Source organism: Oncorhynchus clarkii, chromosome 3 (genome assembly GCF_045791955.1).
Source record: "Oncorhynchus clarkii lewisi isolate Uvic-CL-2024 chromosome 3, UVic_Ocla_1.0, whole genome shotgun sequence".
Taxonomy (NCBI): Eukaryota; Metazoa; Chordata; class Actinopteri; order Salmoniformes; family Salmonidae; genus Oncorhynchus; species Oncorhynchus clarkii.
The window spans coordinates 89548479-89562437 of NC_092149.1; the positions used below are offsets into that span (position 1 = coordinate 89548479).

At 44.6% G+C, this 13959-nt stretch overlaps 1 protein-coding gene across 1 annotated transcript in view; it reads right to left on the bottom strand.

Annotated features, from left to right (window-relative positions):
- Positions 1–4559: 4559 nt before the first annotated feature.
- LOC139405548 (trichohyalin-like) overlaps positions 4560–13959 on the bottom strand; it is a 103134-nt gene continuing 93734 nt past the window's right edge. The window contains exons 21-25 of the mRNA XM_071147964.1: positions 11310–13826; positions 6813–6992; positions 6554–6613; positions 6235–6312; positions 4560–5376 (exon numbers count right to left, since the gene is read on the bottom strand). Of these exons, the coding sequence (XP_071004065.1) occupies positions 5149–5376; positions 6235–6312; positions 6554–6613; positions 6813–6992; positions 11310–13826 (3063 nt within the window). The 3' untranslated portion in view covers positions 4560–5148. The remainder of the gene's footprint in view (positions 5377–6234; positions 6313–6553; positions 6614–6812; positions 6993–11309; positions 13827–13959) is intronic.

Below are 13959 nucleotides of genomic sequence, written 5' to 3' on the forward strand. Positions count from 1 at the left end.
AGAAGGATTCTATATTCTGAACCTGTTCTCTAGAAGGATTCTATATTCTGAACCTGTTCTCTAGATGGATTCTATATTCTGAACCTGTTCTCTAGATGGATTCTATATTCTGAACCTGTTCTATAGAAGGATTCTATATTCTCAACCTGTTCTCTAGAAGGATTCTATATTCTGAACCTGTTCTCTAGATGGATTCTATATTCTGAACCTGTTCTCTAGATGGATTCTATATTCTGAACCTGTTCTCTAGAAGGATTCTATATTCTGAACCTGTTCTCTAGAAGGATTCTATATTCTGAACCTGTTCTCTAGAAGGATTCTATATTCTGAACCTGTTCTCTAGAAGGATTCTATATTCTGAACCTGTTCTCTAGATGGATTCTATATTCTGAACCTGTTCTCTAGATGGATTCTATATTCTGAACCTGTTCTCTAGATGGATTCTATATTCTGAACCTGTTCTCTAGAAGGATTCTATATTCTGAACCTGTTCTCTAGATGGATTCTATATTCTGAACCTGTTCTCTAGAAGGATTCTATATTCTGAACCTGTTCTCTAGAAGGATTCTATATTCTGAACCTGTTCTCTAGAAGGATTCTATATTCTGAACCTGTTCTCTAGAAGGATTCTATATTCTGAACCTGTTCTCTAGATGGATTCTATATTCTGAACCTGTTCTCTAGATGGATTCTATATTCTGAAGCTGTTCTCTAGAAGGATTCTATATTCTGAACCTGTTCTCTCAAATGATTATTTATTCTGAACCTGTTCTCTAGATGGATTCTATATTCTGAACCTGTTCTCTAGAAGGATTCTATATTCTGAACCTGTTCTCTAGATGGATTCTATATTCTGAACCAGTTCTCTAGATGGATTCTATATTCTGAACCTCTTCTCTCAAATGATTATTTATTCTGAACCTGTTCTCTAGATGGATTCTATATTCTGAACCTGTTCTCTAGAAGGATTCTATATTCTGAACCTGTTCTCTAGATGGATTCTATATTCTGAACCTGTTCTCTAGAAGGATTCTATATTCTGAACCTGTTCTCTAGATGGATTCTATATTCTGAACCTGTTCTCTAGATGGATTCTATATTCTGAACCTGTTCTCTAGAAGGATTCTATATTCTGAACCTGTTCTCTAGAAGGATTCTATATTCTGAACCTGTTCTCTTGATGGATTCTATATTCTGAACCTGTTCTCTAGAAGGATTCTATATTCTGAACCTGTTCTCTAGAATGATTCTATATTCTGAACCTGTTCTCTAGAAGGATTCTATATTCTGAACATGTTCTCTAGAAGGATTCTATATTCTGAACCTGTTCTCTAGATGGATTCTATATTCTGAACCTGTTCTCTAGATAGATTCTATATTCTGAACCTGTTCTCTAGATGGATTCTATATTCTGAACCTGTTCTCTAGAAGGATTCTATATTCTGAACCTGTTCTCTAGATGGATTCTATATTCTGAACCTGTTCTCTAGAAGGATTCTATATTCTGAACCTGTTCTCTAGAAGGATTCTATATTCTGAACCTGTTCTCTAGAAGGATTCTATATTCTGAACCTGTTCTCTAGAAGGATTCTATATTCTGAACCTGTTCTCTAGATGGATTCTATATTCTGAACCTGTTCTCTAGATGGATTCTATATTCTGAACCTGTTCTCTAGAAGGATTCTATATTCTGAACCTGTTCTCTCAAATGATTATTTATTCTGAACCTGTTCTCTAGATGGATTCTATATTCTGAACCTGTTCTCTAGATGGATTCTATATTCTGAACCAGTTCTCTAGATGGATTCTATATTCCGAACCTCTTCTCTCAAATGATTATTTATTCTGAACCTGTTCTCTAGATGGATTCTATATTCTGAACCTGTTCTCTAGATGGATTCTATATTCTGAACCTGTTCTCTAGAAGGATTCTATATTCTGAACCTGTTCTCTAGAAGGATTCTATATTCTGAACCTGTTCTCTAGATGGATTCTATATTCTGAACCTGTTCTCTAGATGGATTCTATATTCTGAACCTGTTCTCTAGATGGATTCTATATTCTGAACCTGTTCTCTAGATGGATTCTATATTCTGAACCTGTTCTCTAGAAGGATTCTATATTCTGAACCTGTTCTCTAGATGGATTCTATATTCTGAACCTGTTCTCTAGATGGATTCTATATTCTGAACCTGTTCTCTAGATGGATTCTATATTCTGAACCTGTTCTCTAGAAGGATTCTATATTCTGAACCTGTTCTCTAGATGGATTCTATATTCTGAACCTGTTCTCTAGATGGATTCTATATTCTGAACCTGTTCTCTAGAAGGATTCTATATTCTGAACCTGTTCTCTAGATGGATTCTATATTCTGAACCTGTTCTCTAGAAGGATTCTATATTCTGAACCTGTTCTCTAGATGGATTCTATATTCTGAACCTGTTCTCTAGAAGGATTCTATATTCTGAACCTGTTCTCTAGAAGGATTCTATATTCTGAACCTGTTCTCTAGAAGGATTCTATATTCTGAACCTGTTCTCTAGATGGATTCTATATTCTGAACCTCTTCTCTCAAATGATTATTTATTCTGAACCTGTTCTCTAGATGGATTCTATATTCTGAACCTGTTCTCTCAAATGATTATATATTCTGAACCTGTTCTCTAGATGGATTCTATATTCTGAACCTGTTCTCTAGAAGGATTCTATATTCTGAACCTGTTCTCTAGAAGGATTCTATATTCTGAACCTGTTCTCTAGATGGATTCTATATTCTGAACCTGTTCTCTAGATGGATTCTATATTCTGAACCTGTTCTCTAGATGGATTCTATATTCTGAACCTGTTCTCTATATGGATTCTATATTCTGAACCTGTTCTCTAGATGGATTCTATATTCTGAACCTGTTCTCTAGAAGGATTCCATATTCTGAACCTGTTCTCTAGATGGATTCTATATTCTGAACCTGTTCTCTAGAAGGATTCTATATTCTGAACCTGTTCTCTAGAAGGATTCTATATTCTGAACCTGTTCTCTAGAAGGATTCTATATTCTGAACCTGTTCTCTAGAAGGATTCTATATTCTGAACCTGTTCTCTAGATGGATTCTATATTCTGAACCTGTTCTCTAGATGGATTCTATATTCTGAACCTGTTCTCTAGAAGGATTCTATTTTCTGAACCTGTTCTCTAGATGGATTCTATATTCTGAACCTGTTCTCTAGATGGATTCTATATTCTGAACCTGTTCTCTAGATGGATTCTATATTCTGAACCTGTTCTCTAGAAGGATTCTATATTCTGAACCTGTTCTCTAGATGGATTCTATATTCTGAACCTGTTCTCTAGATGGATTCTATATTCTGAACCTGTTCTCTAGATGGATTCTATATTCTGAACCTGTTCTCTAGAAGGATTCTATATTCTGAACCTGTTCTCTAGATGGATTCTATATTCTGAACCTGTTCTCTAGATGGATTCTATATTCTGAACCTGTTCTCTAGAAGGATTCTATTTTCTGAACCTGTTCTCTAGATGGATTCTATATTCTGAACCTGTTCTCTAGATGGATTCTATATTCTGAACCTGTTCTCTAGATGGATTCTATATTCTGAACCTGTTCTCTAGAAGGATTCTATATTCTGAACCTGTTCTCTAGATGGATTCTATATTCTGAACCTGTTCTCTAGATGGATTCTATATTCTGAACCTGTTCTCTAGATGGATTCTATATTCTGAACCTGTTCTCTAGAAGGATTCTATATTCTGAACCTGTTCTCTAGAAGGTATTTAAAGGGATGGCTGAAGACACATGTACTGAAAACCCTACTGTATGAAAACTCCACAAGAAAATCTGTCGCCCAGCAAGTGGGAGGGTTTTCAGCGGTTTAATTAAATGTATTCAGCGAGCTCAAAATAAAAGCACGTTACATACCTTCATAAATTAAGTCTGAATACCAACTACTGAAGTGGGTATGAAAGGCGTCCTAAGTCGGAGTTCGGGCTTTCATGAATTGGAAAAATCCTCATGAATTGGAAATATTCACTTCCTGAATTGACTACATTGAAAAGTGAATTGACCCCAACTCTTAATTCAAACGCATAAAAGGTATATGATAACTACACTGAACAAAAATATAAACACAACATTTAAAGTTGTGCACAAATTAATTTACATCACTGTTAGTGAGCATTTCTTCCTTGCCAAGATAATCCATCCGCCTGACAGGTGTGGCATATCAAGAAGATGATTTAACAGCATGAGCATTACACAGGTGCACCTTGTGCTAGGAACAATAAAAGGCCACTCTAAAATGTGCAGTTTTGTCACACAACACAATGCCACAGATGTCTCAAGTTTTGAAGGAGGGTGCAATTGGAATGCTGACAGCAGGAATGTCCACCAGAGCTGTTGCCAGATAATTGAATGTTAATTTCTCTACCATAAGCCACCTCCAATGTCATTTTAGAGAATATGGCGATACGTCCAGCCAGCCTCACAACCACAGACCACGTGTAACCAGGCTAGCCCAGGAGGTCCACATCCGGCTTCTTCACCTGCGAAATCGCCTGAGACCAGCCACCCAGACAGCTGATGAAACGGAGGAGTATTTCTGTCTGTAATAAAGCCCTTTTGTGGGGAAAGACTCATTCTGATTAGTTGGGCCTATGCCCTCGCAGGCCCACCCATGGCTGTGCCCCTGCCCAGTCATGTTAAATCCATAGATTAGGGCCTAATGAATTTATTTCAATTGAGTTAATATGAAGTGGAACTCAGTACAATTGTTGATATTGTTGCATGTTGTGTTTATATCTTTGTTCAGTATACATAGGGTCCCAAATGACACCCTATTCCAGATATAGTGCACTACTTTAGACCCAAATGGCACCCTATTCCAGATATAGTGCACTACTTTAGACCCAAATGGCACCCTATTCCAGATACAGTGCACTACTTTAGACCCAAATGGCACCCTATTCCAGATATAGTGCACTACTTTAGACCCAAATGGCACCCTATTCCAGATACAGTGCACTACTTTAGACCCAAATGGCACCCTATTCCAGATATAGTGCACTACTTTTGACCAGAGCCCTGGAAGACAATAGGGTGCCATTTCGGAGGCAAACATTCTGTGCTTCATCTTCAACTCTGACTGAGAGACAATCTCATCTCCTCCTCCCTGACACTCATATCCAATCGGTGTGTCTCTGACTCCAGCACAGAGGGGATTGGTTGCTGCGAGACCAACACCAGAGAATCAGTCAAGTCTTGGCGAAGAGACACCAGCCATTGGTTGTTCCTGGAGGAGTGTTGGATAAACTCCACCCTCTCCCGGTGGTCGAGGACGAGTGTCAGCTGTAGGTAGTGTACCTGCGAGGTTAGGGAACGTTCAACATTAATATAAAGGTGTATCGTTCAATCACCTTGAAAATTATGATTAAATAATCTTGACAAATCATAGTATACATCTGAAATGACACTGTATTCCCTCACCGGCCCGTGATCAATAGTTATGATTTATAATGATCAGACACCGTGATCAATAGTTATGATCTATAATGATCAGACACCGTGATGAATAATTAGGATTTATAATGATCAGACACCGTGATCAATAGTTATGATTTATAATGATCAGACACTGTGATCAATAGTTATGATCTATAATGATCAGACACCGTGATCAATAATTAGGATTTATAATGATCAGACACCGTGATCAATAGTTATGATTTATAATGATCAGACACCGTGATCAATAGTTATGATTTATAATGATCAGACACCGTGATCAATATTTATGATCTATAACGATCAGACACGGTGATCAATAGTTATGATCTATAACGATCAGACACCGTAATCAATAGTTATGATCTATAACGATCAGACACCGTAATCAATAGTTATGATCTATAACGATCAGACACCGTGATCAATAGTTATGGTCCTCTGCGTGATTCAGAGTCCAAAGCTACAGAACTGTAATAGTCCGGCCGCCCAGGGACCGTGCACCTCCCCAAAATACACTCTGTGTACACGGCTTCTCTTCTTTTGAACGGTTGGAGAAATCGCTTCAGGGAGGCGCGCTGAGAATTAAAACAAATATGAAAGCAATGGTTCAATATTGTAGAACACTGCTGTGCAGACACTGTTGTGAACTCTGATGAGCCCTTAAGGGAATTGGATACAGATTGGGACACAGCCACGGTGTCCACGGTGCCCTACCTGGTCCTCTAGCTCCTTCACCTTGGTCCTAAGGAGTCCCAACTCCTCTGTTTCCAGACCAACCAAGCCCCTGGACTCCTACAGAACAGAAAGGAGTTAACACTCTGTCTAAATTCAGCACATTTCAGTGGGGGTCCCCCCCCCCCCGAGTAATCCTCTGTGCAGATTTGCCACTCACATAATTACTGAAGTTATTTGGGATGCAAAGTGATTTGTAGACGAGTTATTTGGTGCAGTCCAACTGCACTGTAGTAGAACCCATTGAGTTGTAACTGCTAGTGACATGACCAGAGTAGTTAGTAGACGGTTGATGACCAACCTGAGCTCTGTCTCTGAGGCTGCTGGAGGACAACTCATCACGTGATGATCCTCTCTCCGTCTTTAACACAAACCACATCAGAAGTGTCATTCGAAATAGTAAGGTAACTGTTCTGAATTATCCAAGTCTGGGACTAGAAAACAGGCAAATGTGAGGGCACCTCCTTTCTATTCGGGATCCGGAATCAGGTGAATGGATGATTAACTTAACCTTTAGTTGTGCAGATAAATAAGGTAGAAAACAAGGAGGATCAGTGTACCTGTGTCAGCATCTCTCTGAGGTGTTTCCTCTCAGTCTTCAGTCTGTCAGTGCGTTGTTCCAGTTGTGTGTTCCTCCTCTGTAGCCGTCTATGGTCTATCTCTAGCTGGGCCACGGCCCTCTGCAGGACAGACAGACGTTCCTGGACCAGGGGGTCCATCTCTAGCTGGGCCACGGCCCTCTGCAGGATAGACAGACAGTCTTTTACACCAGGGTGCATCTCTAGCTGGGCCACGGCCCTCTGCAGGACAGACAGACGTTCCTGGACCAGGGGGTCTATCTCTAGCTGGGCCACGGCCCTCTGCAGGACAGACAGACGTTCCTGGACCAGGGGGTCCAACTCTAGCTGGGCCACGGCCCTCTGCAGGATAGACAGACAGTCTTTTACACCAGGGTCCATCTCTAGCTGGGCCACGGCCCTCTGCAGGACAGACAGACGTTCCTGGACCACAGGGTCCATCTCTAGCTGGGCCACGGCCCTCTGCAGGACAGGCAGTCTTTTACATCAGGGTCGTGTACTGAACTGTACAGCACTACTGTCTCCTGTATGGGCAGACGGGTCTGACAGGTACTCACCAGACAGACACTGAATTGCTGCTCACAACTGGAAAACTGTCTCTTAATGGGTTATAATGTGTCTTGGGGGGTTATAACATGTCTTGGGGGGTTATATCATGTCTTGGGGGGGTTATAACATGCCTTGGGGGGTTATAACATGTCTTGGGGAGTTCTAACATTTTTTGGGGGGTTATAACATGTCTTGGGGGGTTATATCATGTCTTGGGGGGTTAGTAGCCTCGGTTTTTCGGATGACTGCCTTGCCTGGTTCACCAATTACTTTGCAGACAGAGTTCAGTGTGTCAAATCGGAGGGCATGCTGTCCGGTCCTCTGGCAGTCTCTATGGGGGTGCCACAGGGTTCAATTCTCGGGCCGACTCTTTTCTCTGTATATATCAATGATGTTTCTCATGCTGCGGGCGATTCCCTGATCCACCTCTACGCAGACGACACCATTCTATATACTTCCGGCCCGTCCTTGGACACTGTGCTATCTAACCTCCAAACGAGCTTCAATGCCATACAGCACTCCTTCCGTGGCCTCCAACTGCTCTTAAACGCTAGTAAAACCAAATGCATGCTTTTCAACCGTTCGCTGCCTGCACCCGCACGCCTGACCAGCATCACCACCCTGGATGGTTCCGACCTTGAATATGTGGACATCTATAAGTACCTAGGTGTCTGGCTAGACTCTAAACTCTCCTTCCAGACCCATATCAAACATCTCCAATCGAAAATCAAATCAAGAGTCGGCTTTCTATTCCGCAACAAAGCCTCCTTCACTCACGCCGCCAAACTTACCCTAGTAAAACTGACTATCCTACCGATCCTCGACTTCGGCGATGTCATCTACAAAATTGCTTCCAACACTCTACTCAGCAAACTGGATGCAGTTTATCACAGTGCCATCCGTTTTGTCACTAAAGCACCTTATACCACCCACCACTGCGACTTGTATGCTCTAGTCGGCTGGCCCTCGCTACATATTCGTCGCCAGACCCACTGGCTCCAGGTCATCTACAAGTCCATGCTAGGTAAAGCTCCGCCTTATCTCAGTTCACTGGTTACGATGGCAACACCCATCCGTAGCACGCGCTCCAGCAGGTGTATCTCACTGATCATCCCTAAAGCCAACACCTCATTTGGCCGCCTTTCGTTCCAGTTCTCTGCTGCCTGTGATTGGAACGAATTGCAAAAATCGCTGAAGTTGGAGACTTTTATCTCCCTCACCAACTTCAAACATCTGCTATCTGAGCAGCTAACCGATCGCTGCAGCTGTACATAGTCTATTGGTAAATAGCCCACCCATTTTCACCTACCTCATCCCCATACTGTTTTTATTTATTTATTTTTCTGCTCTTTTGCACACCAATATCTCTACCTTTACATAACCATCTGATCATTTATCACTCCAGTGTTAATCTGCATAATTGTAATTATTTGCCTACCTTCTCATGCCTTTTGCACACAATGTATATATAGACTCCCCTTTTTTCTACTGTGTTATTGACTTGTTAATTGTTTACTCCATGTGTAACTCTGTGTTGTCTGTTCACACTGCTATGCCTTATCTTGGACCAGGTCGCAGTTGCAAATGAGAACTTGTTCTCAACTAGCCTACCTGGTTAAATAAAGGTGAAATAAATAAAAAAAAATAAAAAAAACATGTCTTGGGGGGTTATATCATGTCTTGGGGGGGTTATAACATGTCTTGGGGGTTATAACATGTCTTGGGGGTTATAATGTCCATTAGGGGGTTATAACATGCCTTGGGGGGTTATAACATGCCTTGGGGGGTTATAACATGTCTTGGGGGGTTATAACATGTCCTGGGGGGGTTATAACATGTCTTGGGGGGTTTTAACATGTATTGGGGGGTTATAACATTTCTTGAGGAGGGGAGTTATAACAGCTGACATGTTAACACATGGGCCCCGGTCTAAAGCAGTGCACTATATAGGGGATGAGATGTCATTTGTAAAGAGGTGTCTGGTCCAGTCCCTTCTCCTGATCAGCTCACATCCTTTACCTACAGACACCAGATCACATCCTTTACCTACAGACACCAGCTCACATCATTTACTAACAGACACCAGCTCACATCCTTTACCTACAGACACCAGGCCACATCCTTTACCTACAGACACCAGCTCACATCCTTTACCTACAGACACCAGCTCACATCATTTACTAACAGACACCAGCTCACATCCTTTACCTACAGACACCAGGCCACATCCTTTACCTACAGACACCAGCTCACATCCTTTACCTACAGACACCAGCTCACATCATTTACTAACAGACACCAGCTCACATCCTTTACCTACAGACACCAGGCCACATCCTTTACCTACAGACACCAGACCACATCCTTTACCTACAGACACCAGGCCACATCCTTTACCTACAGACACCAGGCCACATCCTTTACCTACAGACACCAGGCCACATCCTTTACCTACAGACACCAGGCCACATCCTTTACCTACAGACACCAGCTCACATCCTTTACCTACAGACACCAGGCCACATCCTTTACCTACAGACACCAGACCACATCCTTTACCTACAGACACCAGACCACATCCTTTACCTACAGACACCAGGCCACATCCTTTACCTACAGACACCAGGCCACATCCTTTACCTACAGACACCAGGCCACATCCTTTACCTACAGACACCAGGCCACATCCTTTACCTACAGACACCAGCTCACATCCTTTACCTACAGACACCAGGCCACATCCTTTACCTACAGACACCAGCTCACATCATTTACCAACAGACACCAGGCCACATCCTTTACCTACAGACACCAGATCACATCCTTTACCTACAGACACCAGGCCACATCCTTTACCTACAGACACCAGCTCACATCCTTTACCTACAGACACCAGGCCACATCATTTACCTACAGACACCAGGCCACATCCTTTACCTACAGACACCAGCTCACATCATTTACCAACAGACACCAGGCCACATCCTTTACCTACAGACACCAGGCCACATCCTTTACCTACAGACACCAGGCCACATCCTTTACCTACAGACACCAGCTCACATCCTTTACCTACAGACACCAGGCCACATCCTTTACCTACAGACACCAGCTCACATCATTTACCAACAGACACCAGGCCACATCCTTTACCTACAGACACCAGATCTCATCCTTTACCTACAGACACCAGGCCACATCCTTTACCTACAGACACCAGCTCACATCCTTTACCTACAGACACCAGGCCACATCATTTACCTACAGACACCAGGCCACATCCTTTACCTACAGACACCAGCTCACATCATTTACCAACAGACACCAGGCCACATCCTTTACCTACAGACACCAGGCCACATCCTTTACCTACAGACACCAGGCCACATCCTTTACCTACAGACACCAGCTCACATCCTTTACCTACAGACACCAGGCCACATCCTTTACCTACAGACACCAGCTCACATCATTTACCAACAGACACCAGGCCACATCCTTTACCTACAGACACCAGATCACATCCTTTACCTACAGACACCAGGCCACATCCTTTACCTACAGACACCAGCTCACATCCTTTACCTACAGACACCAGGCCACATCATTTACCTACAGACACCAGGCCACATCCTTTACCTACAGACACCAGCTCACATCATTTACCAACAGACACCAGGCCACATCCTTTACCTACAGACACCAGATCACATCCTTTACCTACAGACACCAGGCCACATCCTTTACCTACAGACACCAGCTCACATCCTTTACCAACAGACACCAGACTAACTGTGTCCAGCTCGAAGGACCAATATTGACAGTGGTTTGCATCCCAAATGGCACCCTATTCCCTATATAGTGCACTACTAGTGACCAGGGTCCATAGGGGTCATTTGGGGCGCAACCATAGAGAGGAGTTGTACTAACCTCAGATCCCGCCCCTCTGCTTTGCTCCTGTTGGTGGGCTCTGTCCCGGTAGCCAATCATGGTAGCCTCAGTCTTCTCCAGGGCAGCTGTGACACGGTCTCTGTCCTTACCGAGTTCCTCTACCCTCTCTCTCAGGGTGTAAAGCTCTGTCTCTCTCTGTCTCAACAGTCTAAGACTCTCCTGGCCCTCCTCTTCTCTCTGTCTCAACAGTCTCTCCCTTTCCTCTGTGTCCAGGAGCTGGGAGGACACTCTCTTCCTCAGAGTATCTACCTCGTCCTGAAGCCAGACCTCTCTTCCTGGACCCTCCCGACTTCTTTCTCCTCTCTTCTGGTCTGTCGCCTCCCTTTGTTCCCCAGGCTCTATCAGTCTCCTCTGTTCATCTGTCTCTTCTTTCTCCAGACTCTGCAGGTTCACTTCCTCTGTGTCTCTCTTCCTCTCCTCCAGTTTATCTTTCTCCTCTCTGTAAGCTTTCTCTCTCACCCTCTCCAGCTCCGTCTCCCTCTCTCTCAGCATGTCCGTGACTAACTCTACACGCCTCAGGCTCTCCTGCTCCCTTAGTTTCAGACTCTCCCTCCTCTCCTCCTCTTCCTGTCTCAACGTCTCCATCTTCCGCTGAAGCCTCTCAATCTCGCTCTTCTTCTCTTCTCTCACTCCCTCCATCTCTCCCTCCACCACTCTGATTCTCTCTCTGAGCTGTGTAACTGCCTTCTCAGCAGCCAGACATCTGAGCTCTGTCCTCTGTTCCTCCAGGACATCCAGTCTAGCCCTGGTGGTGGTCAGCTCAGCCTCCTTCTCTCCCAACACCTCCTCCATCTCCTTCTGTCTCCTGTCATTCTCTCTCACTGCCTCCTCCATCTCCTCCTCTCTGTCTCTGAGCTTTCTCTCCACCTCCCTTTTCTCTTGCTCCACAGCCCTGGTCCTCCCTCGCAGCTCCTCCACCTCCCCCCGGGCAGCACGCAGGCTCTCCTCCCTGCTCTTCACCATCTCCTCTTTCCTCTCCTGCAGGAGGCTCCTTAGCCTCTCCCCCTCCCTGTGGCTCTCCTCCAGCAGCTGGTTCAGGGTAGCCATCTCCTGCATGGCTGTCTTCAGCCCCTCTCTCATCTTCTGGTTGTCCCCCTCCTTCTCCTGCACCTCCTTCCTGCTTCTCTCCCTGCTCCTGGTCATCTCTGCTCCCTGCTCCTTCAGGGTGGCCAGACTGAGGGCCAGCGCCTCCCTGCTCTCCTTCAACTCCTCCTCCATCCTTCTCAGTGAGGAGCCAGTCCTCTCCTTCTCTCTCCTCTCTCTGTGAGTCTCATCCTTCAGGATCCCAGCCTCTCTCTCCTTCTTCCTGATCTCAGCTAAGAGGTGGTCTCTCTCCTCCTCCAGGGCTTTAACCTGAGCCCCCAGCCTCTCTACACGACATCCTCTATCCTCCTGCAGGAGGCGTTGTCCTCTCTGCACCTCCTCTAGTCTGGACCTCAGTCTCTCTCCCTCCGTCTGCTCCTCTTTCAGCTGGGCACCCAACCATTCCCTCTCCTCCTTGTTCCTCCTCAATACGTTCTCCTGTCTCTCCCTCTCCTCCTCACCCCTTTTCAGTTCCTCCTTCTGTCTCTGCCTTTCTCCACCGCTCTCTACCGCTCTCACCCTAAAGTCCTCCTCCTCTCTCTCCTTCAGGAGCTGTGAGAGCCTTGCTACTTCTTTTATCCGTTCCTCCACTCTTTCTTTCCATTTCTTCACCTCCTCTTCCAGTCTCACGTTGTGCTGCTCTGTTTCCTGTGCCTGTTCTCTCTCCCTCTCCCTCTCCTCCTTGGCCAGGTGTAGTGCTTTATCCCTGTCTCTGCTCTGACTCCTCTCGGTCTCTAGTAAAGACTCCGTCTCTATCAGAAGGTCTGAGACGTGTTTCTCTGAGAGCTCTGACTGGTGCATTCTGTCGTTCAGATTTCTCAACTCTTCCTCTCTCTGCTGTAGCCTAGCCCCGGCCTTCTCTTCCTCCTCCCTCAGTTTCTCTACCTCCTCTTCTCTTTCCCTCAGCTGAGCCATCTGTCTCTCCATCTTCCCCTCTAGTGTCTGCTGCTCTCTCTTCCCCTCATCCCTCTCTTCTTCTAAGACAATCAACTTCACTCTCAAGACCTCAACCTCTCCTTCTCTCAGCTCCAGCTTTCCTCTCAGTCTCTCCTCTCGCTCCCTTCCCTCCGACTCCTTCCTCCTCTTTCTCAGACTCTCTTGGTATATTTCTCTCTCCCTCTCTCTGAGCTGTGAGTTCTCTCTCTCCACGGCAAACATTTTGTTCTCCAATAGTTCAGTTTTCTTCAGTTCTGCCTCCAGATTGTCTCTTTCTTCCTCCAGTGAGATCATTCTAGTTTTCAGTTCCTCTATAGTCTTTAATCTCTTCCTTCCATCTACCTCCTCCTTTTTCAGTTGTTCTGCTATCTTGTCACTCTCTCTTTTCACAGTCTTTAGTTGTTCACTGTTATTCTTCTCTTTTTCAGTGAGCCTCTGATTCAGTCTCACATTTTCTCTCTCCCTCTCCTCTGCTTTCTCCCTCCATCTCTCTACCTCTTCTGCTCTCTCCTCTGCTTTCTCCCTCCATCTCTCCCCTTCTTCTGCTCTCTTTTCTGCTTTCTCCCTCCATCTCTCTCCCTCCTCTGCTTTCTCCCTCCATCTCTCTCCC